The sequence below is a fragment of the Fragaria vesca genome, linkage group LG6 (genome assembly GCF_000184155.1).
Source record: "Fragaria vesca subsp. vesca linkage group LG6, FraVesHawaii_1.0, whole genome shotgun sequence".
NCBI lineage: Eukaryota > Viridiplantae > Streptophyta > Magnoliopsida > Rosales > Rosaceae > Fragaria > Fragaria vesca.
The window spans coordinates 23,315,112-23,339,935 of record NC_020496.1 but is presented as its reverse complement, the minus strand read 5'-3'; the positions used below and the strand labels follow the sequence as shown (position 1 = coordinate 23,339,935).

The 24,824-nt window shown below is 36.3% G+C and overlaps 1 protein-coding gene, 1 non-coding gene and 1 pseudogene across 3 annotated transcripts in view; all 3 read right to left on the bottom strand.

Moving 5' to 3' along the window:
* The window catches only part of LOC101291854, a 7,453-nt gene extending 3,616 nt beyond the window's left edge, over window positions 1–3,837 (bottom strand). Inside the window, exons 1-7 of the mRNA XM_004305652.1 lie at window positions 3,756–3,837; window positions 3,472–3,686; window positions 3,295–3,392; window positions 3,087–3,138; window positions 2,838–2,930; window positions 2,292–2,402; window positions 1,297–1,935 (exon numbers count right to left, since the gene is read on the bottom strand). Of these exons, the coding sequence (XP_004305700.1) occupies window positions 1,297–1,935; window positions 2,292–2,402; window positions 2,838–2,930; window positions 3,087–3,138; window positions 3,295–3,392; window positions 3,472–3,686; window positions 3,756–3,837 (1,290 nt within the window). The remainder of the gene's footprint in view (window positions 1–1,296; window positions 1,936–2,291; window positions 2,403–2,837; window positions 2,931–3,086; window positions 3,139–3,294; window positions 3,393–3,471; window positions 3,687–3,755) is intronic.
* A 517-nt stretch (window positions 3,838–4,354) lies between these two features.
* LOC101301218 lies at window positions 4,355–9,068 on the bottom strand (annotated as a pseudogene). The gene is made up of 13 exons (XR_184984.1): window positions 8,993–9,068; window positions 8,347–8,497; window positions 8,190–8,258; window positions 8,045–8,116; window positions 7,137–7,238; window positions 6,926–6,982; window positions 6,675–6,813; window positions 5,683–5,747; window positions 5,509–5,559; window positions 5,350–5,412; window positions 4,901–5,024; window positions 4,729–4,790; window positions 4,355–4,629 (listed from the first exon to the last, which is right to left on the bottom strand). The product of XR_184984.1 is annotated as an mRNA cap guanine-N7 methyltransferase 1-like (transcript).
* Window positions 9,069–11,509: 2,441 nt separating this feature from the next.
* On the bottom strand, window positions 11,510–15,351 carry LOC101301026. Its single transcript, XR_184983.1, has 6 exons — window positions 14,934–15,351; window positions 13,407–13,576; window positions 12,549–12,620; window positions 12,241–12,322; window positions 11,741–11,798; window positions 11,510–11,618 (listed from the first exon to the last, which is right to left on the bottom strand). It is a non-coding gene; the product is annotated as an uncharacterized LOC101301026 (transcript).
* Between the last annotated feature and the right edge of the window lie 9,473 nt (window positions 15,352–24,824).

The window sequence follows — 24,824 nt, the reverse complement described above, 5'->3', positions numbered from 1 at the left end:
TTTGAGGGCCTTAACGATCACCAAATTGGCTGAAATTTTGCAGAGATGATCTACACAAGATGATCTAGATATGTCTAGAAGGAAGTTTGAGGAAATTCGATCAGGAAGTGGTACAAAAATGAAATCCGCACCAAAACTTAGGTGCGGACGTCCGCACCTGATCAGCATTGTGTATATATATATATACACACACACAGAGCTATATATATATATATAAACAGTTTAGCTATTGAAGGCTGAACCCATGAAGTCCCTAACTATACTTCGTGGTATTAGTTAGGATAATAGGAGGCTAAAAGAATATGGAACTGAACTACATTCAATTCAAGCCATCTGTATCAGTGAAGAATCTGAGCAAGATGAATTCAAGTTATTGGGATCATAGTAAATGAGCGCTGTATGTAAAGGTTACTGATAGTTTGATACAGCATTATAGAAAAAAACTATCATGCACTGGTTCTTCATCTGACCCATGAATATTAACATGAGAAACAAGCAAAACACTACATTTCATTTTTGAAAGAAACATACATTAGCAGATGAGTCGTGAAGGCACACAAACAGACACATGTACAAGCATGCACAACACACAATTTTGTTTTTGCAACTTTGTAACTCCAAATTAACTACTTAATTGCACTAGTAAAAAGAACTCCAAGAAGTCATGCTAACTAGCGCATCTTCCAGGATTTGAGCTTGTTCATTTTTCGACAGGCTTTTGTTGGGTTTTACTTCATTGTAACATAAGTTGAAGCTCAGCCCATGGATCAGGTCATGCACAATTCAACGCTAATTTTGTTGGCTTAAGGTTTGTCTGTTGGCATGATTTGAAGCTGTTTTCTAGAATATAATACCAAAAAATTCATATGTATGAGTATTTTAATCAGCAGCAATGCACTCCTCTTCATTTGTAATGTCATACAATTGGGGTCCAGTTCTTTTCTAATTTCAATAGAAACCCTTGGACTAAGGAAGGACAACAGTACTCCATCAACTATTAAAAGCCCCAATGCTAAAATAAAGCAATCATCTGACAGCTCCATTCAGAAGCCTCAGATAGTCAGATTACACATACAAACCATACTGTAGGTTGTGTGTTCAAAGAGAGAAGTATGAATGAACAGACACAAACAGACACATTATTATGATAAGTATAAAGTTATGGTGGAACAAAACAGCAGAATATCTTAGAAGTGGGATCTTTATCCAGCACTGGAAACTGCTAAACTAAAGAAGAATGATAATTGATATCAAACTATGATCTCTGAGAAATACAGTTAATAAAATATTACATACCTTTTTAAGATTTGCTTTCTTAGCGTCATCTGCAATATTCATCAACATGATTTTGAAGGATTCTCTCTGTGACTGAAACTCCTTCTGGACTGAAGTTTCTAGAGTCATAGTAACTGCTCCACATTCTTCAGCGATCTTTTCCTTGCAACTACTATCCCAATCTCTAGGAGGATCTGCCAGTAAAGATTTATCTTTGGAAGAGACAAAGGAGCATCCTTGTAAACAAAACTCACTTCCATCAATGGAGTTAGACTCAGACTGATGATGACGTCCTTTTACTTTTTTTGACTTCAGTGATGATATAGAAGATTTCCAGACCTTTCTCTTTGCAACTTTACCTTGTTCGGAAGAACAGTTGTTTATATCACCATCATCTTCAATAATTGATAACTTTGCACCACAGACCAACTTGTTGGAGTCCTCTCTGGTGAGAGCACCAGATGATGAGGACTTCCCTTGAGGCTTCAAAAAAGTGCCCAACTCCAAAGAGTCTACAGTAATTGCTGAAGCCTGCTGCTTAAGATGTAAAATCATGAGAGTTGAACCACCTGGAAAGCATAATACTCTACGAATATCAGCTTTAATAGGTGGCCTGCAGCGTCTACCCTTAGTATCTACCTCTGCTATTGATACAAAACCCTGCATTTGAAATTTCCACAATGTGAACATGACTTTTTAAAGATTACGCAAGATGAAACAGAAACAGAACAACAATAGGGTACTAAATTGCCTGAAAATATATGAACCCTCCAACTGGCAGATGTTTCAGGTTAGAAAGTTTCCTTTAATCTAAATTTTTTGCACTTATGTGTCTTGTGTGAGTGTGTTTGCCTGTGTGGGATAGAAACAGTTACTTTGCATCATCTAAAAGAACAAAAAGTGAAGTCAATGTCTAAACCGTTGGAGAGCATATATACCAAATAACGCTCAACAAAATCAACAAGAGGATACAATCACAATATCAGACTCTGATCCTGAGAAACAACATGAATTACCTGTTTGAGCCAAAACGCTTCAGACTCCTTGTCTCCCCAACAGAATATAGTGCGTATACCAACACTTTGAAGTCTCTTTTTCAATTCCAGGAACAAGGAGCTGCCAAATCCCTGAAATTACTGTTGTACATGAGTTAACCAGTAAATGAAACCTAAGGAGATCTATAAATAAGAATTCATAGTATTCCAAGAAAGAGTAATTAAAACAATAGGGGCCTGGGGAGAACAAAGGGAATAAAGGTAACATCAACACAAATATGCAAAACTTATAACACCGAACTCAAACAGTTAACCATAGCAATTACAATGGAGAAGGGATTTTTTTTTGCTCATTTTGAAGTTCAGTCTCATCTCAATTTGCATGAACTGTCAAGGAGAATTTTCATCAAGTGGTTGTATAGAAAGCTAGAAGTGGTATTTGGGTGTAACTGTGCTGTCATATTTACATTTGCAAGCACATTTGTCAGATATACCACAGCCCTACATGAAGCAAACCTATAATCACGAGCAACCAAACAAGAGCTGACAAAAGCATAGAGGAAAGACCTTGTGTTGGTACATTGAACTGACAGCAGCAATAGGTATCTCAGCATACTGTGTATCAGCAGGAACTATTTGATAGGTGATAGCAGCTATAACCTGGAAAAGAAAAAAAATACTCACCATACATTAGTTGTATATTTGTATTAAAGCCATATATTTAAGCTAAGTTGAATGTCACACTACTGTGTGGCCGTGGCTGTGTGGGGATATAAATTAAATAACAGGAAAAGTAAAAGATCACAGAAATCATACCTCTTTGGAATGAGACACAGAACGAGATTGCAAAAGCAAAGTGCAATATTTCCTGCAAACAATGAAAAGCAAACTGGATCACTACAAGTATACAAAGCATCATTGCAGTTTATGTCTCGGGATGTGGAGATGAGATGAGACATGAAAACAATAAAAGTCACACTAACAGGTAATGATGAAACGCTACAAGAGAAACAATCATTCGTACCCATTTGTAACGCATCTTTCAAGGAACATTGAATGTTTTCCAGTATTTGCAGCGAAATTCATTGTAGGAAGTTCCCTAATGTACATGTTTAGTACTTCCTACACATAAAATCATCCTCAGAAGAAATGAAAAAACTGTCGGGTCAAATTCACTTGAAAGGAGACGGGGGAGATTTACCTGGAGATAGGATTTGGTAGAGCTGTGGGCATCTTTAGGATTAACAAGCACGAAAGAAAAATCACCTCCTAAACATATATCAAAGTAAGTTTTGAGCGACAAATGTTGGATATGCAAAACATGGTAATGTAATTCACATCTACCTTCCGCTTGTTTTCTACATGAGATGGTGACCTTGGAGAAGTTGGGGGCTTGGATTGTCGCCTCGCAATTGCCTGTGAATTACAAAACGAGATTAGGATTCAAAGCTGGGTTGGGTCAGTGGGTGTGTGAAGAAATATTACCGATTCGGATGGGAGAGGATGTCATATCCATCAAACTAAGGGGCTTTCGGAAGCACTTGTTATTTAAGCGGAAACCCTTCATTTCCCGCTTTTTCTTTCCCGCCCCGCCCACATCTTGGATTTGAAAAATCAAGATGAGAGGTCTGAATATCAATCTCCTTTCAAATCACTTCATCCACTCCTTCAGATGTACCATGCGTCACTGAAAATACAATATCAGTTTATGATGCTGCATTGGTGATACGAGTAAAATGGGTACGAATTCCCTTGGCTCAACAATGAAAATACAATATCTGAGATTTTAATAGATATTGATCCTCTAATCCTTGCTTCTCAAGTTATCTGTTGATATGTCATACACTTTCTTAGTTTCTATTAAGCACGCGAGTGTTCAAACACCCTACAACCCGGAACTGTGTTTTGTTCATTGTTGAATCAATCATTCAACAACAACCAGGCTGGTATCATCCAAGCTACCAATAACTGTAACTTCCTGGACAGGATTAAGTAGCAAGTAATTACAAATCTCTTTTCCTTTGATCTTTGGAGATGGACACTGCCCCATCCAATACTGGAGAGCAACCACTAAACATAAGCTGTGTAGTCGAATAGACAAATACATATCTTGGATTGGAGCACTCGAGCATATCTACAAAATTTCTTGGAACGAGTACAGTAATAGAACAGCCTAGCAGTTAGCTCCTCCCTCTCTCATTTGGCCAAGCACGATTTCTTTTTGCTATGAAAATGGAACTTTGAAACATGTTTGATGTACAATAAACTAATGTTCAATGTTCAATATGTCCTCTTTTGATATACGCATGTTCCCTTCATCTCTTCTACCATTTGGTTGAGTCCGATCAGGTTGGCCACGCTGAAAATAGCACAGATACATTGTTACATACATATAAGAATGGTTACAGCAACAAAAATTAGAACTATATTGGTTATTTTTGCACCAATATGCACTAACCTTCCTCAAGACAAATGACAAGTACAAATAGGCCACTTCCCATTCATCTTGTGATAGTGTACCTGGATATCACAAAGCAAGAACAAAAAATGTATCAATACCAAAACTGATCTCAGACATCATGATGGTGAATAGCTGTTAAAGGCCAAACAAGTACAAGTAAAGAACATACTCTGATCTTGGTTACCGTCACCTAATGCACCAATCCTCCGCATTAAATCTACATACTCTGGTCCTTTCATATACTCGTGCACAAATTCATGAGAGTTCTTCACAAAAATTAACTCCATATCATACTGCAAGTGGTCAATATATTTATAAGTTGTGTGCATATTACAAGATAAGGAAAAACACCTAGGCCTCGTTTGTTCGCGGAAAGGAAAGTAATTCCTTTGTCCATGGGAAGAGAAAGAGAAAGCAAATGAAACTACCCAAGAACTTTCCTTTCCGTGGACCAAACGAGGCCCTAAAGTATCAACAACATCAAATTTGAACTATAACTGACTTAAAAGTTAAAAAAGCATCTCAATAGCTGAATGCACATCTTCATTTATGTGCTGAGCAGCATAATGGTCATTTTTTTTAAGAGAAACATCAAACCCATTTCAAAAGAAGTTATACCTCTTCTACCAATGATTTGAATAAATGAAAGGGGACGATCCATTCAGGGCAATCAACAGCATCCTGCAAAGTGAAGAATTCAAACTTAATGATCTAGAATACATTTTCGAAACAACCAATATTAGAAAAAGAGATAAAAAAAAGAAACGAGTTAGATACCTCCAGATGAAACTTGTACTTGATACCAAAGGGGCTTGAAGACGTAAATTTCTGAGCCACACATTATAATTTCGTCAAGTTAGAAGGATTTTTTTTTTTTTTCTAATAAGATGTCTCAGCTTGACAAGAACTAAATAATCAAAGAGAGTATGATTGCAACTTTTGTTCAGATACCTTTTCTGAAAATTCCTCATCAAATCGTATCCAGTAGACACTATTTCCAAAGAATAAGCCTTCAGCTGAATAATCAAAGACAAAATAGTATCACCAATCAATAATGACCAAAAGGGGAAATTGAACAAATTATATTGCATGATAGTATGATACTCAAAAATGTTATGCACAAATACAGGAGGAAATGCTCCCATTACCATCATAAGGTGATCATACACACTATTTTGCAAGTAAGACAGAAGTGTACAGAACATAACAGGAAAAGGAGATAGTCGGGTAAAATATCTTATTTGTTAGAACAATCATCCAGTGACCACCAGATCTTTCCATATCCCTCCTGCCTTCTGATTTGGCCTTTCCATGACAATCTAGAGTTCAACTTCAAAAGTTTTTCATTTCTAAATCCAGAACTCACATGCATTTGTCTCTAAAGAACCGTACAGTAAGAATAAGCAGAGAACATTACTCATTGCGAAGTGGTCTAAAGCGATGCTAATTATTTATTCATTTCATTTTTAGAAACCTCCTAAAACCGCTTGACAGACCCATGCTAGAAACTGGGAACCCTTCCATCACGTGGTTGGCATACAATTAAGTTCTCAACAAGGAGGATCCTCACTGACTGGTACCATTTAATGGAGCAAAACACTGACAGAATAGATTGGTAAGGTTGACTACGGCCTTGATACTTTCTAGAGAGAATCAGGGAAGTTGAGTATAACTCCACTGGTTTCATTCACAAGTACTATAACATCTTCCAAAAGCGGATTATCATCCCACAACAAAGATCCCACATTGCAGAACTCCCATTAAAGGATCCTTTGACCTGTATCCTAATGAACTACTCTTTCCACTGAAGCCAAAAACAATCAGACTACTTATCAGCTTATGTGAGGACTTACACGAAAAAGAGCATGGTTTCTTTTTCTATGGGTTCAACATTTATTTCTTTAGCATCACTCTAAAAAAAAAGCTCTAAAGTGTAAAATAACCTTCTCTCAGGTTTTTGATGATCACATTAGCGTCTGGCATTGTTCCAATGAAAGTTCCACCTGGGCGAAGTAAGGCTGAAACATTAGCCAAGGCTCTCCGTGCTCGTGCTTCAGTGGACCAGGAATAATGCAAGGCAAACTGCAAGATTAAAAGATTTGGCTTATGATGCTTCAGTTTCAAAGGCTATGCTCACTTCCTATTTTAATTAGTTGCAAGATAAACATAGTTCTATTGTTGCATGAAGGAATACCTGGCAACTGCAAATATCAAAGGGTGCATCATCCGCCAGGGCTTTATCCAGTCGAACCTGAAAACATTAACATGATCATTAATATTTATAGGGCAAAGAACTACTCTAAGAATTCATGTCCTCACACGCTGCTTAATAGATAATGGTTGACTGAGTGAAGCATAGGCAACCTCATTAGTGAAAAAATATTGGTTTAGCAAGTAGCCATTACCTCATAGCAGTCTCCACAGATAAGGCGTGCAGGAAATGTAAACTGTTTACGGCGTTGATGATGATCGGCATCACCATTGTAATGGGTACGACAATCTTCTATCTGTAAAGAGTTTACGAGATGATAATAAGATCGTTAATGACACACATTAAAAAGACAAAAGCTAAGCATGTCTTGATGAGGAGTTGAATGCCGAGGTGTCATAACTTAGTTGGTTTGTTGGAAACAAGAAACTGCAAAGGGAGGTACTTAGAAGAATTAAAACAATTTAATGGTACATAGAGGTCTGTGGTACATCAGCACAATATGAGGTTGTCCAGGAGTTTTTTTTTTTTTTCTTTCCCAAAAACAAAAAACAAAAATGAAAAACAAGTGACTAACAAACAAGCAAACAAAATTAGCAAAGTTCAGAAAATAGTACCCTCTGTGGGGGACGGTATTAAACAATAAAGATTTGTTAACACCTCTATGAACTTCTTAACTCAGGACTCCAGGAATCATTTGAATATCATCCTAATGATCAGAATCTTCCGCAAGTTGTAGTTCTCCCAACCCCATTCCTAATTTCATAAAAAGACTTTTAAAGCACACCAAAGCAGAAACTAATAAGCACCGTACAAAAGTGACCAAGGACACAAACTAGCGAACTGAATACATGACACTTCATAATAGATATTACTTATGACAACTAGAAATCTACAAGTAGTATTACAAATATCTTCTGAGACAAAGGTCAGCAATGCCGTGGTGAAAACAATTTCTCCAATCACATTCTTGACTCCAAGAAAAAAGACAAACTATGATGAAGAGCACAGATGGGCATTGAAAGATAATTCTGTGACTGTAAACATTGTCCATAAAAAGAATGTCTACCAATGAGTTAATTACATTAAGATTTCAGTACTTACAGAGCCTTCCGCAATATCAATGACAACATAGTACCCAATATTAGCCTTGTCCCATTTGATTAGATCACCTCCCTAACAAAATAAGATATTAAAAATTTATATAGTGAAACAAAAGGGAAGGGGGAGATAAATGGACTACCAGTACCTTGCCGCATGCAAGATCAAGAACAGCATCTCCTCAGCGAGCATAAAGCTGAATTAAGACACTCTTAATCTGCTCGATAAGAGAAGGAACCAAATCAACAACAAAAGTATAGAGTGCAATCATACCATTCAAGTACATAGAGGATTAAAAGACCAACCCAATTGTTAAGCTTTTTTAAATGGATGATGGGACTAGCTTCTCGTTCTTCCAGAGATTGATTTTCCTTGCAATTTTCCTTGCACTATAATGATCAGCCACTTTTCGTGCAAAAATCTTTGTGGTCTCATCCTCCAAGAAATTTGAATCCTCTGAGAGTACAATGTCTCACACTGTGATCAATACAAAACCCTTACAAAATGCTTGCACTCACCATATCGCATACGTAGTAGGAAATACAAATAAAAGCTTTCAAAGTCAGATTCTTTCATCATTTGTCCATTAACATACTTTCTTTTCCTCTTGTTTTAGTTATAAGAAAGTGCAAGTTGATTCAGCAAAGGGGAAGCAATAAAGAGTATCAACAATGCAAGGTGGCCAGGTGGGGAAACAAAGAATCCTGCTCGAAGTTATCACATAATAATGCAACAGTTATAAACTACTAATCGAAAACATGAAAAGAAAAGTACTTGAAAGCCTTCATCTTTATCCGTTTCAATAACTTTCCCAGCAACCCAATACAGAGCAGACTACAAAAGTTACAAGACCCAGATGCAAAACCCCTCAAAGTAACAACAAAGATCAAAACTTTACCACAGGAAACTCATGAATCCCAACCAAGAAGCAAAAGGGTAGGTAAGTATTACCTTCTGGGTTGGCTTTGAACTTCGATTGAGGAGGCCCAAGAGAGGTTGAGGACGATTCTGAGTTGCCTCGTTTCATAGCCACAGTGATCAAAATGGCACTTACTCGAGAGGAAGAGGAGGGAAGTGAGTCGATGCTCGCTGGGAAACGGTACTACAGTTACTTTTCTGAGAAACAAATTTTTGAACTATCCATATTACCCTAGATTGCTTAAACGTTTCAAAGTTGAGGATTCAAGAAACCATGGGTGAAGCAGAAAATTATATAGAAGTAAATAAAATAAAAAAGAAAACAATCATATCCATCTAAACGTGAATAATTTGCTATAAGGGAAGAGCAAGTCCAGCCTTTTAAAAAAAATTAACCTGGGTTACTTGCCACCTAGACAATCCAACCCAAGCAAAAAAACCCACCTTCCTCTCCCCAATTCAACCCAGGCGACTTTCTTCCACCTTAGCCCGAGCCCACACATGTGGGCGACGTCAGTGACATGCGACCCCCTCTTTGACGCGCCTGCAAGGAGCGTTTCTCCCACGGATGAATAGGCGCCAAATCCTTGCGTGTGATTAGCGACATTTTGTCGCGACATGCTGGTGCTGCCGACACCACCAACACGCATCACGTCTTGACACTCTTTGCCTCCGTTTTGAATGCAACGGTTTGCTAATCTGAGCCATTGCTGACCATTCAATTGTGCAATCTGACGGCGGCTATTATTAGATAGCCTTCGGGTTTAATTTTTTTTAAGTAATAATTGGCCTTTTATTTTAGAAGAAAAAAAATCTAATGGTAAGAAAAAGATTTGAAAAGATTGTATTTTCTAATTTCATAATTTCGTAGATTTCATCTTGAGAAATTTTATTAACACATCTGTAAACGCTAGATACCCATCTTCTTTTTAATATAAATTATGTAAGATTTTGTGGGTACGTAAAATTACTAAAATAGACACTCTTATCAAAACTAAAGAAATCTAGTTAAGACATTCATATTAGTTTTTGACACCATATAATTATATAATGCAATTCTCAAGAATTGATTAATTTAGTGTTACACATGAATGAGCATTATAATGCTAAAAGTTCAAGTCATGATTTTGGTAATGTATTGTTTTGTATTTTTTTGATTTGGTAAGCTAAAATTGTTGAAATCAGAATAAAAGGCTCTTTGAGAATAAGTTTTGTCGAGGAAACCCTATGAGATAAGATCTAGACAAGGAAAATGTTAACAAATGGAACCTTTCGGGAAGATCTTAACAAGGTAAAACCCTTTCTGGAAAAATAAAAACCTTCGAAGAAGATTAATGAGGTGAAACACTGTTCGAGGAAAGATAAAACCTTTTGAGAAAAATCTCACTAATCTAGGACTGTTTTAATTAAGTAGCAGTGGTTTCTTTTTTGAATAAATTGAGTAGCAAATTAAAAAAGTATGTGTATTTAGCATGAATATGTTGTGTATTTTTAATAAGGATATTTTAAGAAGTTTGGATATGTGTATCTAGTAAAATGTTAAAACAATAAAATTTGAAAAAAAATTTCAAATGGTGCCCCAAGTTAAATCCATTCATCATTTTGAAATCTCAATCTTGAAAACTATGATAATGATACCTCAACACTTAAACCCAACCCAACATTAGTTCCCTTCGTAATTGACACCGTTCAGTTGGACTTTATCCATGGGCAAAATTGTCTCTTCATGTTTTCCCTCCACAAACCCTTATCAGTTGAATTAGAGTTTCTCGACCTGAAGATATCAACTATAAACACTGCCAAAAACAGCATCAGACGACAATTGAGCACTGTCGTCTGACGAAAAAACATATGTCGTCTGAGGCCTTGCCGTCTGATAGGCTATCAGACGAGTGGACGACAGTTCTCCACTGCCGTGTGAGTGCAAGTCAGACGACATATAATATGTAGTCTGAAATTTGACAAGTCTGGAAGGTTTTCGAACTTTATGTCGTTTGGATGAAAGACCAACAACGTTTAAATGTGGAGTGAAAGAAGAAAAAATGAAGGATTTGTCGAAATTGATGTAGTGTGATACAACCTTACACTGCATATAATCGTCGACATATATAACCTACAACGACAAATGCATTCACATGATGTGGTTACTTGAGGTTTGTAATGACAATTTAATGTCGTCTCATGTTGCCAAATTTAGAAAATTATTAGGCTATATGTCGTCTCAATAGAAAACCAACAACATATATATGTCGTCTGATAAAGCACTTATTTCATCTGATGAAACACTTATGTCTTCTGATAGTTGTAGGGTATGATAACTTATGTCGTTTGACTGTTTATTAGACTTCATATTTTTGTTTCTATTCTTGTTGCTTATGTTGTGTGATTGTGAATTGAACTTCATATGTAACAAAAATAAGAATACAATGAACAAAGTACCACTTTATTTAATGTTAAGAATCCACTTCAATTACAAAATTATTTGAAGTGTAAAAATACATATGTACAATAACAATACATTTTGATTCTAATGTACATATAACTACACTCATGATCCCACCGCTCGCCATTCATCACCGACAATGCTCACAAAAATTACTTACTGTTGTGTTATTTGGGTCAGCCTCCCCAGGATTTCCTTGAGTACTTGGGTAGGCAGCTGCAATAATGTATGCATATTAAGATCCGAACTGAGGGGAATCAACTATAAAAAAGGAAATAAAAAAACAACACTGTAACTACTAACTATACTAATTTTCTCATTTGTTGTGCTCTATAAACCTTGATCATGTACCAAGCTGCAAGAACTCCATTGATTTGTCATTGTCAAAACGAGAACCTAAGCAAACAAGCCAATAAACAGAAACTTATATAAGTGATACAATGTCAGAGGCTCAAACTACATTTAGAAATCAACTAGAAACACATAGAAGCAAAACAGCCAATATCAGATGGTATCAACTTGGCAAATACATATGTGGAGTACTTTATTCTTCGAGTTTCTCAAATTCGATAGGGAGTACTTTATTCTTTGACATATCATAGTAGACTGGGTAGTAATTAGAGGCATGTGAGTTTATGACACAGATATAGTTCATAACAGTAAATACAATTTCACATACCTTTTGACATTTTGTGTCAGCAAGCGTGAGTAGTTCATTAGCTGGTCTTACTTAAACATTAAAGCTAGAGTAGCTGATTTGAACCCCCAAACTAAATTAGAAAGAAAAACAGTAGAAGTGGAAACATGAGATCAAAAACAGATGTCTGTCTATACTTACCTGAAAATATGTCGGCATTTCCATTCATTATCATGAAGATCTTTTGCAATTACTTCCTACACTAGGGGTGCTTTGAGTAATCCTGAAGAGCCAAAAAAAAAAATGAATGAATGAGACCAAGTTCATGAAATAATAACATATCAACAGTGCATATATGCGGGCAATAACAAAGAGTTATAAGATCATTAAGTCCAAGTCTCACTAGGATCACAGCCAAATGCTCATTAAAGGTTACGATCTAAACTGAGGATCACAGCCAAATGCTAGAGTATCATCCAATAATTGTAATTGTATGAACAAATGCTTACCATTCAATTGTCTAAGAAACACAAGCTGCTCATCAAGCTACTCACCAAGCTTGAAATGATGCTTTGAAGCACCTGTGTACAAAAAGCTATCAATTCAAAGAGAAACTATAGTTCTTATAAAAAAAAATATTAGATTGGTGTCCTGTTCAGCAAAGTTACAAAACATGAACAATTGGTTTAGTTAAGAGAAATAAGGCAATCAATGATAGTACACAACTATCTACATGAACATAAATATGGTTATTGTAAGGAGAACCATGGTAATATAAAAAGGGACATTTCTTTATACTCAATGCATTCTCTGTATACACAATAAATGATTCATATCAATATCTCTGAACACAAACTTCTCAGTATTACAACATAGGTTTTGAGTTTTGCTTCATGTATACTGTAGAAGATAGCATTGCATTCTAACAAAAATGCATTGCTCATGACATGGACCTATATATCAATCATTACTCATTAGTAAACATAACAGAAAAGACGGAACTATTAACAAAGTTTAACTAAGCCATGTCTATCTATCACAGCGTTATACAATAATCAGCAATAACGATGCTAATACAGAGATGAATCCAAGAAACTAAACAATTAAATGAACAACGAAAATGGTTGATCCATAATCGGTGGGGGGTGCCAAATCTTCTTGCACAGGATTAAATTCAATGTTAAAGATCAACTACTAATTAATACACTAAAAGGCAAAAACTATATTTGATCGAGATATCTTACTGTCACTACAGCTAAAAGGTAATATAGATCAAGATTGGCAAGGTATCACCAGGATATTGTTTATTATCGACAGTCTTAATTAATACACTAAAAGGCAAAAACGTGAATGCATTTGAAGTGTACCTTGAGGTAAGCTCATATATAGTTTCCTTTGCATAGAAGAGACAAGTTGGCCTTCCAGTGTATTCATAGTTGATATAGTTACTGGGATCCCCGGATTTGAATGAGGCATTAACAAAGTTTATGGATTGAGCAATATGAACAACAAAAAACACGATATCTGCATGTAACACCTTGACCCAGGTGTTAGAAGAATAAACGAATAAATTAAATAAGGAAATCCTAAATCGAAAATGAGATAGGATCTCAAAATCAACAAAACAACAACATTTTTGTCACGTTTGGAACCTAAATTTTATTTTATTAATTTGCGGCTGCACCCAAAACTTGATCGGGCTGCCTACGTACCTTTTTAAAGGGATCAAGCCACTAGTAGTTCAACATTTTAATCTACTTCTCTATCTTCACTAACAACATCTCGTTTACCATAATAAGTCCAAAATCAAAACCATACTTAACTCGCAAAACAACCTACTCAAGTGTCAAAGAGTGTGTATATGTATGCACACCTGCGTGTATATATATTATATATACCCAGTCAAAATTTCGTTAGAATAATAAAACTCAACTTATGCAAATCATCAAACATGCATTCTTTCACTTTGAACCCAAATTTACTAAGCATTCTAACTTAGATTTACTATGGACACCCATTAGATATACTATGGACACCCATTTCGACTAAAACCAATCCCAAATCCATACATAACACTCCAATATCCACTTCAATGCATAAGCACAATCCAACAACTGTCTAACAGTAATATTCCTATACCCGGTCATAAATTTTAACCTTTAATATCGGAAAATCTGAAACCTAACCAACATTACTCTAAAAATTGCTAACTTTCCACCAATGGGTTTCTCTCATTTTAGCAATCTAATAAGCATGAAAAACTGCCCAAAAAGTGGCAGCGGCAGCCGACCGGCGGCCAAATTCCGGCCACCTCCAATAGTCACCAAAATTTGACAGAACCTTTCTCTCAACATTTCGAACAACTTTCATGAACAACACTAAGCTCAAGTCTAGCTCTAAATAGTTCATTTGATCAAAAACAATAAAACCCGATTTGGTCCTTGAATTTAAATGAGGGAATAAACCCAATAATCCTCAAAATCAGCTATTCAAACAACATCAAACACAGTTCTAGCATTACCCCAACAGTACTCATATACCATGAGTTCCTTTTGTAACAACCCAACTTTAAAATGCTCATTCCATTCACAATCAAATTAAATCAATACATTCAACCTTGCCACATGCGTAATCAAGTTTCACTCCAGCTTGTAATAAAACCAATTTACCGTTCCATAGGGAATAAGAAACTCATAAACTTTGACCAGATACCACTTTAACTAACCATTATTCACTTCATTCCACCATAACCAGACAACTTAGTATCAACTTTCCAGTTCAATCACATCTAGCTGCAAACTCGTCCACACAATATCCAGCAAGTAGCATCTAACAATCAAAGACTAGCTACATACGCACTTCCAGAACCCATAGACATAGTCTAACAAACTCACCTGTTAATTCGCTCTCTAACCATGAACACGTACAGCCACTGAAACTTTTCTTCAGTCCTCTCTCGTCCTGTCGGTGAGTCCAGAGCTGGACCTGGAGTGCTCTGTCTCTCTAGCGACTCTTCTCATAGTATACCAACTGTGGCATTAGCCGGAGTCGTCAGGAGGAAGAACTGTACAATTGTCCGGCCTCGATTCGTTTTGGAACCAAAACAAAATTCCGGTCAACTTCGAAAGCTGACTCGTCAAGCATGGAAAGTACTGGTTGAAAGGGAGAGCAAGAGGGAAAACAATATTCACCCCTCCAGCCCTCGAGACCTAGTCGAGAGAGAGAAATCTCCCCAGGGTCGAGAAGATCGAGTCCCGAAATAAAACAAGAGAAGGTCAAGGAGTTATCCAGAGAAGTCCTCCCCCTTTTCTTTCTCTCTTTCTCCCGAAACCTTCCCCCTCCTTCTAGACCTTTCTTCCCCTAAAAAAAATATCTTCTTCTTCTTCTTCTTCTTTCTTTTTTTTTTTTCATTTGCATTTCAATATATATTTCCTGTAATCTAATCAATATTACCGGGAAATTTTGGTTTCACCTCACATCTCAATACTAATTGTATATATAGGCACGTATAAATGTAGTTACAATTTATTTACCTTTAAGAAATACCGAGATATTACACTGCAAGCTCTCTTCCTCTTCTAACATTGATTAATGTTAAAAGGAAACACTAAAGTGATACTGACCTCTTATCATCTCCAGGTCCAAAGCCGCCTCTAGGACTCCCCTCTCCGGCTATCGTAGCCTCCATCTTCCCTCCTGGATCGCTTAAAAGGATGCGGTAGAGACCTCCGAGGCGGCGACGGCTAATATTGTGCCGAAAATGTCACTGTCTAAGGAGAAGATGAGGTGGGAGAGACGAAAGAGAGGGAGAGACGAAAGAAAGAGGTCGGGAGAGAGAGTGAGTGAGAGCGGTTGAGTGGGAAAGGAGGCGCGCATTTTGGGTGCTAGGGTTTCCTACCATTCTATTTATATTTTTGCCGGTAGAATGTCAATTTTGCCCTAATTACCAACATTTATCCTTTAACCCCTAACCCCTAAATTCAGTTTTTCTATTATAGTTCTCTATTAATTTATAAGAAATAGTTTTGACATTAACGTTCATTAGACAACATATATATGTAGTCTGAGTTTATTGAAAAATGATCAATCTAACATTGACTGCATTGACCGAGACCCGAACATTATTGAAAATGTTTGAAATTTGTACCATGGCTATGTTTCGTTATCATGATAATATCTAATAGTCAAACTTCAATTTTTTAAGTTTTAGTCATCTCAATCATAACAAGTCTACTAATGTAATATAAGACGTTTACTAGATTATACCTAAATGTGTATCTTTATAAGCCAAATGTATGAACGAAATCTAATTTGCAAAATTCGACCGTACGATGTGATCAAAGTAGTTAAATATAGATACTACAGAAAGTTTACCCATTTTCGATAATGTTTGGGTCTTGATCGCATGGGTCAACTTTATTTACGTTATATTTCCTTATGATTCTCTATGGAAACTACACTATCGATTTGTAAAAGTGTCCGAATTTTCACATGGATTAGTTTCGCCAATACCAAATGAGAATTTAAGTTTTGATGAATCGAATATATAAGTTTTGGGCGGATTAGAAAAGAGTGTTTCCATTTTGATAATTGTGTTGACTTTTTCAAGTATTAATCAGACATGTATATGTAGTCTGAGTTTATTGAAGAATGATCGATCTGACGTTGACTGCATCGACCGAGACCCGAACATTATCGAAACTGTTTGAATTTTGTATCATGGCTATGTTTTGCTATCATGATAATATCCAATACTCAAACTTTAATTTTTTAAATTTTAGTCATCTCAATCATAACAACCTACTAATATGCTATAAGACGTTTACTAGATTATACCTAAACATATATCTTTATAAGCCAACTGTATGGATGAAATATAATTTGCAAAATTTGACTGTAGGATGTGATCACAGTAGTTAAATATGGATACGGTAGAAAACTTACCAATTTTCGATAACGTTTGGGTCTCAATCATATGAGTCAACTTTATTTACGTTTAAACTTCTCTATGGGGAGCTATATAATCGGTTTATAAACGTGTCTAAATTTTCTCATGGATTAGTTTCGCGAGTACTCAATGAAAGCTACAACATTCATGAATCAAAATAATAAGTTCGACCGGAGGAGATAAGAGCGTTTTCGTATAGATAATAGGTATATCGTTTGTTGACCAATTTCAGACCTCTTACAACCACATATTTATGTCGTCTGAGTCACATGAAGAAGTGGCGCCCTATTTCGTAAAGAGCGGGAAAATTTCGCTAAGGGTGGTTCGAAAACTTTCGTGTGCCAATTGAAAATTTCATAAGGTTTTTGTTGGATGACATATTTCGTCTGAAAAATAAGCACATTAAAACTCGCACAGGGACGTTTGAATTGAAAATTTCAGTTTCTTTCAAACGACATATATTTGTCGTCTCTAGAAGTACATTAAAGAAGTGGAAATAGGCATATCGTTTGTTGACCAATTTCAGACCTCTTACAACCACATATTTAAGTCATCTGAGTCACATAAAGAAGTGGCGGCCTATTTCATAAAGAGCGGGAAAATTTCGGTAAGGATGGTTCAAAAACTTTCGTGTGCCAATTGAAAATTTTGTAAGGTTTTTGTTGGACGACATATTTATGTCGTCTGAAAGATAAGCACATTCAAACTCGCACATGGAAGTTTGAATTGAAAATTTCAGTTTCTTTCATATATGTCGTCTCCAAAAGTATATTAAAAGAGCTGAAAACCCGATTTAGACAGCATTCCTCACACAACATATATATGAGGTCTCAATTTTCAGCTGAAAGTGAGAATTTCTGGGTTTGTTGACACCACATCTATATGTCGTATGATTTTTCCAAACCTAGAAAAAATGAAGAAGCATCGAAAAGTATTGAAGTAGCATGTCATTCAGACGACTTTTATATTTTATATGTCGTCTAAAAAATCACAAAAACCATCAGACGACACTATTTAAAAATGCAGTTTTATATGTCGTGTCTCTTGTGTCGTCTGATGATGTTATTGACATAGTGGAATGTGAGTCTTATTACCTAGTTATCTTTGATTGTTCTATTAAGTATATATGTTTCATGAACTTCTGTACTTGATACAAAATGCATTTTAATAAATGTTAATTCTTTCTCTCATCGGTGGGTTGCAAAAGCTACTTTTAATTATGGATATTAATGGCCAATGGTGTATTATAATTTATAGATGTCTCTAATTTTTGAATGCAGCCAACACATGGCTCATCACAAATTCTGATACCGATGGGAAAAGAGACATTATTTTGGAGGAAAACGTTTGTGGAGGGAAAAAAATTGGGAAGGGAAAACACAAAAAGACAATTTTTACCCATGGATAAAGTTCAACTTAACGGTGTCAATCACGGAATGAACTAATGTTAGATTGGGTTTAAGTGTTGAGGTATCATTATCATAGTTTTCAAAATTGAGATATAAAAATGATGAATAAGCTTAACTTGGGGCACCATTTGAAAAATTTCTTCATAAAATTAATAAGAGGTGTATTAAGTATGAGATGCGTATCTATTATTTTGGAATGTATTAATAAAATTTCTCTTTCATCTTTTGTTTCAATTATCATGGTGTTCATATTGTATTTTTTTCTAAGAAAAAAAATTGTATTTTTCTTCTATAAGTCATATTGATTATTTAATTACTATTTATTCACAACTAAAAACCATTATTCGCACTTAAAATTATTTTAAAAATTCAATAAACAATCATTGTCACGTGGCAGCAATCTCACATTTCTGACGGGTGGAAACTAATACCCAGTCACAATGACCCAGGTCAATTAAATGACTCAGGTCACTGTGTTTAATTTAACCCAACGGGTGAACTTGCTGTAATAGGCCCTAGTGGCCCTATTACCTCTTCTGTCTTAGTTTGACCACAACGTAAAAAAACCATAACTCAATTCACCTGTGACTCAATTCGACCGCTATCTAATTTGCTCGTGGCCCAATTTGATAGCTAATTGCTCACGACACAACTTGACCGTTACCCTATTCGTTACATGACCCACTTTAACAGCTACACGATTGATCCATACCCAGTTCATATGTGATTAGATTTCAACTAGGACTACATTTCGACCCCAGCAAGATTCATTGCGAGGCAATTAAACGTTCAATATAACTACTTCTAATTAGTTCTCCATGAAGAAATATTCACTTACACCTAAAAACTTGTGTCGAAAATATTTGCACCCACAACGCCGCCTTTTTTGTTTCTTCATGAGTTTCGAATGGAGAAAGAAAACTCGATCTCTCAGTCTCATACGAAAAGTAACCCACAATGTCGATATGAGACCGATAGAGTTATTTTTTCTTTTTTCATTCAAAACTCATGAAGAAAGAAAAGAGAGGGCATTGTGGTGCAAAATTTTCGACATAGGTTTTTTAGGCGCAAGTGAATATTTCTTCATGTGAAATTAGTTATATTAAAAGTGTAATTGCCTCGCGGTGAATCCTTGTCGTGGTCGAAATGTAGTCTTAGGCGAAAACTGATCACATATGAACTGGGAAATGGATGAATCGTGTGGAGGTCAAAATGGGCCATGAACGAATATGGTAGCGATCAAGTTGGTCCACGAGCAAATTAGGTAGCTAACAAATTGGGCTACGAGCAAATTGGGTAGCGGTCGAATTGGGCTACATGTGAATTCGGTTTGTCGTCGAATTACGTTGTGGTCAAGCTAAGACAGAAGAGGTTAAACAAGATTTGGAGAAGAAAATGGTCCATGGGTTCCCTTTATTGGAACTATGTTTATGTTTATTTTTGTTTCAAATTGGCCAGGGTATTTGACCCTGAAAACTTATCCATTTACCTCACGTGGATTTAGCCGCACCCATAAATGATATAAATACAACTGTTGCTTTATCATTACTAACATCAGTAACGTACTTTATGCGTGTCTTGCAAAAAAGAGGTTGAGTTATTTCGGTATATTCAACCAACCCCAATCCTTTTACCTATTACCATTTTAGAGGATTCACAAACCCTTTATAGCTTAGTTTTCAACTTTCAGAAATATTTTGGCTGATAAATTAGTGGTTGTTGTTCTTATTTCTTTTGTACCTTTAGTAGTTCCTATGCTTGTCATGTTTCTTAGATTATTTAAAAGCCATATTTAAGCTCTTATTTTTGCAACCCTAGCTAGCTGTGGCTTATAGAGGCGAATCCGACTTGTTTTCCAAACCACAACCAAGAGTATCTGGACGCATTAACACATGATGTCTATAGCGTAATGTTATGATTCCACTCACACAGAACTTACGACAAACGCATCATAAAGCGCACTAAACAAGATTTACATACGCTAGAGTTGGGTTATAAAGACAAGATGAATCAAATTAGTTGTGCCGCGAGCAAATTGGGTAGTTTTCAAATTTAGGGTTTCGGGGGTTTAGCGGTTAAAGAGGGCCATGAACGAATAGGGGGAAGTAAATCACATGTTCCCGAATTCCCAGTGCCAACCTTGTGTCTTCAATTATATTTTGACATCTGGCAATTACTTTACAGCAAACTAACACCGTTAAATGTATCATTCTCCTGAAAAAAAACTGAACTTTTATCTTCCTCTCTTTCTGGGTTCATCTCCTTTAGAATCCATATCTTCTGTTCAGAGTTACATTTTCCATTATATAAGGGTTTTCTGGTTCAATTAGAATACAATTCGTATTTTTTGGATGATGGGTGTGGTAGATTTTGGGAAGAGAATGATGATTTGTTTTTGACTTTTCATTTCCCTATTTTTCCAGATGAATGAAACGTCATATGTATTTGGTTGATTTGGTTTCTCTTATAATCAATTAAGGAGCAAGTCGATCAGATGGGTTGAGCGCTGTAGATTTGCAGATCTAAAATGAGCTAGCGAGTTTCATGAATTCTTTGTCTCCTTGTACAATCATGGTATGAATTACTTGCGGTTTGTTATCAAAGGGAAAGACTCTCAACTCTTCTTGTTCTCATATAATGTGATCTCCCTTTGTGTTCCAGAGCTACATTTATGTTTGTCTGAGATTTGATCCGTTTCTATTGAACCAGAGAGAATTTTTATGAGGAATTGAAACCGATCGAGAGGATCTTATGAGAAATGCTCATTTTTGTTTAACTGAGATTTGTTTTTTTCTAATGGGGAAATAGAGTGTTAACAGAGTCAGAAGGGTTAAGTTTGCAAAACACGTGGCGAAATATAATTGAAGGCACATGGTTGGCACTGGAAATTCGGGAACATGTGATTTACTTCCCGAATAGGGTAGCTGTCGATTGGGCCACGAGCAAATTTTAAGGTTTAGGTAAAAGTACCGAGGGCATCCATACCCTTTCTATCAAAATTAGCGTATATTTCATCTTCTTCCCAAACGGGGCATATATAAGCTTATGGCAGGAAAAAAAAAAAATTGAGATCAGCCTGTGTGAAACAGGGATGTTTGGTTCTCCATAACAGTTAGATCAGTGGGAAGCTGAAGAAGCTAGAAAGGCAAGTGTTGTCTGGCCTATGGGACTTTGATACTAGCACAAGAATGTATCAGGCACAACTATGAATTGGTAACTACATTCTGAGACCTAGTTGGTGCTTTATTATATTCATTAGAGTTTCACATTGGTTAACACATCAAACAAAGACAGCCTTGATTTCATCAAGCCTCTTGTGAATGCATGACAGTATTAAATTAGGACAGCCGGCCACAATGGTCAATGCGTAATTATATCAAAGCATCTAGTAGATGCTCATCAATCCATTACAGTGGACTATGTAGAAGCATTTGAGAATTGTGGCTATGCTAAAGATGTGCATGCAGTTGCTAGGGATAGTTCGGCATTCTGAAAGTGAATCTAAGAGAAACAGGCTGCTCGGAGGAGATGCCAAACTAGCTCCTGCTTCCTTATCGTTGGACTACAGTACAGTGAGTACACAGTCCAAAAGTTTTCTTGTGAGGATAGTTCATGCAGGTGGACAAGAGGAGCTGTTTCCGGATGCAGTTCCTGCGTCTTTGTTGATGGACAAGTATCCTGGGAAATGTGTTGCCCGCCCAGATGTTTTCAAAAAGCCTCAGGAGTCCTTTTTAAGGCCAGAGGAGAGCCTATTGCCTGGACAGAAGTATTATATAATACCATGTACAACAGCGCAGAAACTTAAGCGTAAACAACAGAATAAGGTGAAGCCCAAAGAACCTGCTGAAGATGAAGAGATGATTCTGGGTGGAAAGATCACTGCGGATTCAGAAGGGGAAGAAACTGATGATTCTGTTTGCTCCGCTAGTGACTTTGTCTCCAAAGAAAAGAGGTCAAAATCTTCACGCAGGAGGGGAATTAGAGGAAAGAAGCCGTTTGTACCTCCCCTCCCAAAAGCCAGATCAGGTGGTAAAGGATTTGGATGGGAGCCTAGTCTCACGTCTGTACAAGAAGTCTCTCCATGACTTTCTGTATGCTATAAATTTGGCTTAGATACATTCTGGTACGTGATTCAATTGCTATATCGATCATATGAAAAGTCTGAGAAATGTACCGAAACTTTTATACATAATAATAAGTATACCATTTCCAGCTTTACACGTCATATTAGATGTTGTTTGCTATATTAATTAATTACTCGTGTAAAATAATTATATACAGTAGCTTCTGAAGAACTTTTCTCCCCCAGACACCTAATGTGAAATTGAAACAAATTCTTGTCATGGCTAGCTAGATGACTTATTATTACTGGAATACTGCATATGGTGTTTGCATTTTATATATGTACTTGAGCTGCATTGGTTTGTCAACAGATTCATGTCATCCCTGATTCATAGTTTAAATGATAAATTAGAAACACCATATATAGTACAGATACTTGATCAAAAATGGATCAACGCTTTGATAGAAGAAGGATCATTGGTTCTACAGATCAATTTAAAAAAAAGTGGATTGTATGTTTTTTGATAAATGACATACATGAGCCAATGGCATGAAGCAGGGTGAGAGTATCTGCATGTATCCAAACACCCCGTATACTATTCTTAGTTAAGTACCAGTTGGACCTGCAATATCAGAGAGAAACCCGATCTTTTTATAAACATCTGTTGGTACGTTCTGTCTGCAATGAGGATTTCGACATGAGAAGGAGATCACCGAGCTGCCCTTGAATAATTCTTGACACATGTAGAGCACCGGCAGCTCCACAGCGCCTAGAGCCTTTGCCAATGCCAAAGGCAAGCTTGATCCAAGGGGGAAAGCGTTGCAAATGAAATTGCAGTTACACCCACAAGCACATCAACTAGTGTTGCCGTAGCTGCAGCTTGTCCAGGATTAATTTGGAGCACCATACACACATTGAAAAGAGTAATGAAAGTATTAAATTAACTAATATACACAGTAATAGAAATCGTAATAACACAAGAACACTAGATTTGTTGACTACAGTGTGAACTTTCTCTAGGAAACTTCCCTGCGAGATTTGATAGTAGTCCACACTTAAATTAATCCACTAAATAAGAATAAAGTTACAGCTTTGTCAAATAGTAAGGTACAAGCTAGCACAATCACATTCACTAGTATACTAAACTAACTTACTGAATCTGAATTAAAGGAACTGAACACGCCTTCGTTGCTTCACTTGTCACTGACCTCAATCACAACATGATATGAATGATTCAATAAATAAAACATTGATATGACAATGAGTTTTCAAAGACTTTTTACAGACTATGCAACAAAACTTAACAATGGATTTTAGCACAAAAACTCAGTGATCTCAGAATGAATTTCTATGCATATATATTTCCTATGTAGAGCGGGACACCGCTTTGAAAGTAAAATGTGAGACTCCTTATTTGGCTCACTTTTAGGTCACATTTTCACATCTCCACCGTTCAATGTCTAGAACATACTGTGTAGATCATTCTTGCAAAGTTTCATCCAATTTGGATATCATTTGGTACCAAATTAGATTAAATGAATCAACTGAACAAAATTTGTCCAAACGGAACCGTTCGTGTAAATCGCGATTACAGAACCTCAAATGACCTCCAAATTAGATGAAACTTTACAGGAATAGCCTCTAAATGATTCGACATCTTGATCTTCTTACCATTCACAATCAAAGGCATCTAATGCTTGACACTGGTAGTAGGAACTGCAACCTGCTTTTGCATAGTGGGTAGCATAACAAGGCTGAGGTTCACCGGCATTTAAATGGTAAAGACTGTTGTCAACATTCCCTTCTTTGTGGCAAATGAGGTCGACACAGAACACGATTCTTTAGAATTACCTTGAAATTGGGGAATCAGTACACCCTATGATTAGGGTTGGTAGCTTGAGGCTCCACCTCCGGAGGAGGACCCATATGTCGTCGGGATGTTTGAAGAATGCACAAGTTCTACAAAACCCAACAAGAGTCTCATTGATGGCACGGTTATTTACAAGGAATGGAATTGCGAAATGAGGACATGATTTGAGGATAAAAAAATTCATGTGTTTACTAACATACGATGGAATCAACATGAGCGTGGATCTCACATTCTAATCATGAATTGATTCCTTATCAACCCTACTATCAAGACCCGACTAGTGAGATGAAATCAAAGTGTCTGGAATAATTTTTTTAAAACCTAAAGTAACATTAATCGTTATTAAGTCATTTGTATTCTGATTTCACATGATAAATAGACAGCTAAATAGAAATAAATATTCTTCCATCCGATTCCCATTCTTCTGTTTTTTATTTATGATCAATTTCAATCTAAATATGTAAACGTGGCCATCAATTTTTTACATTTTTTTGG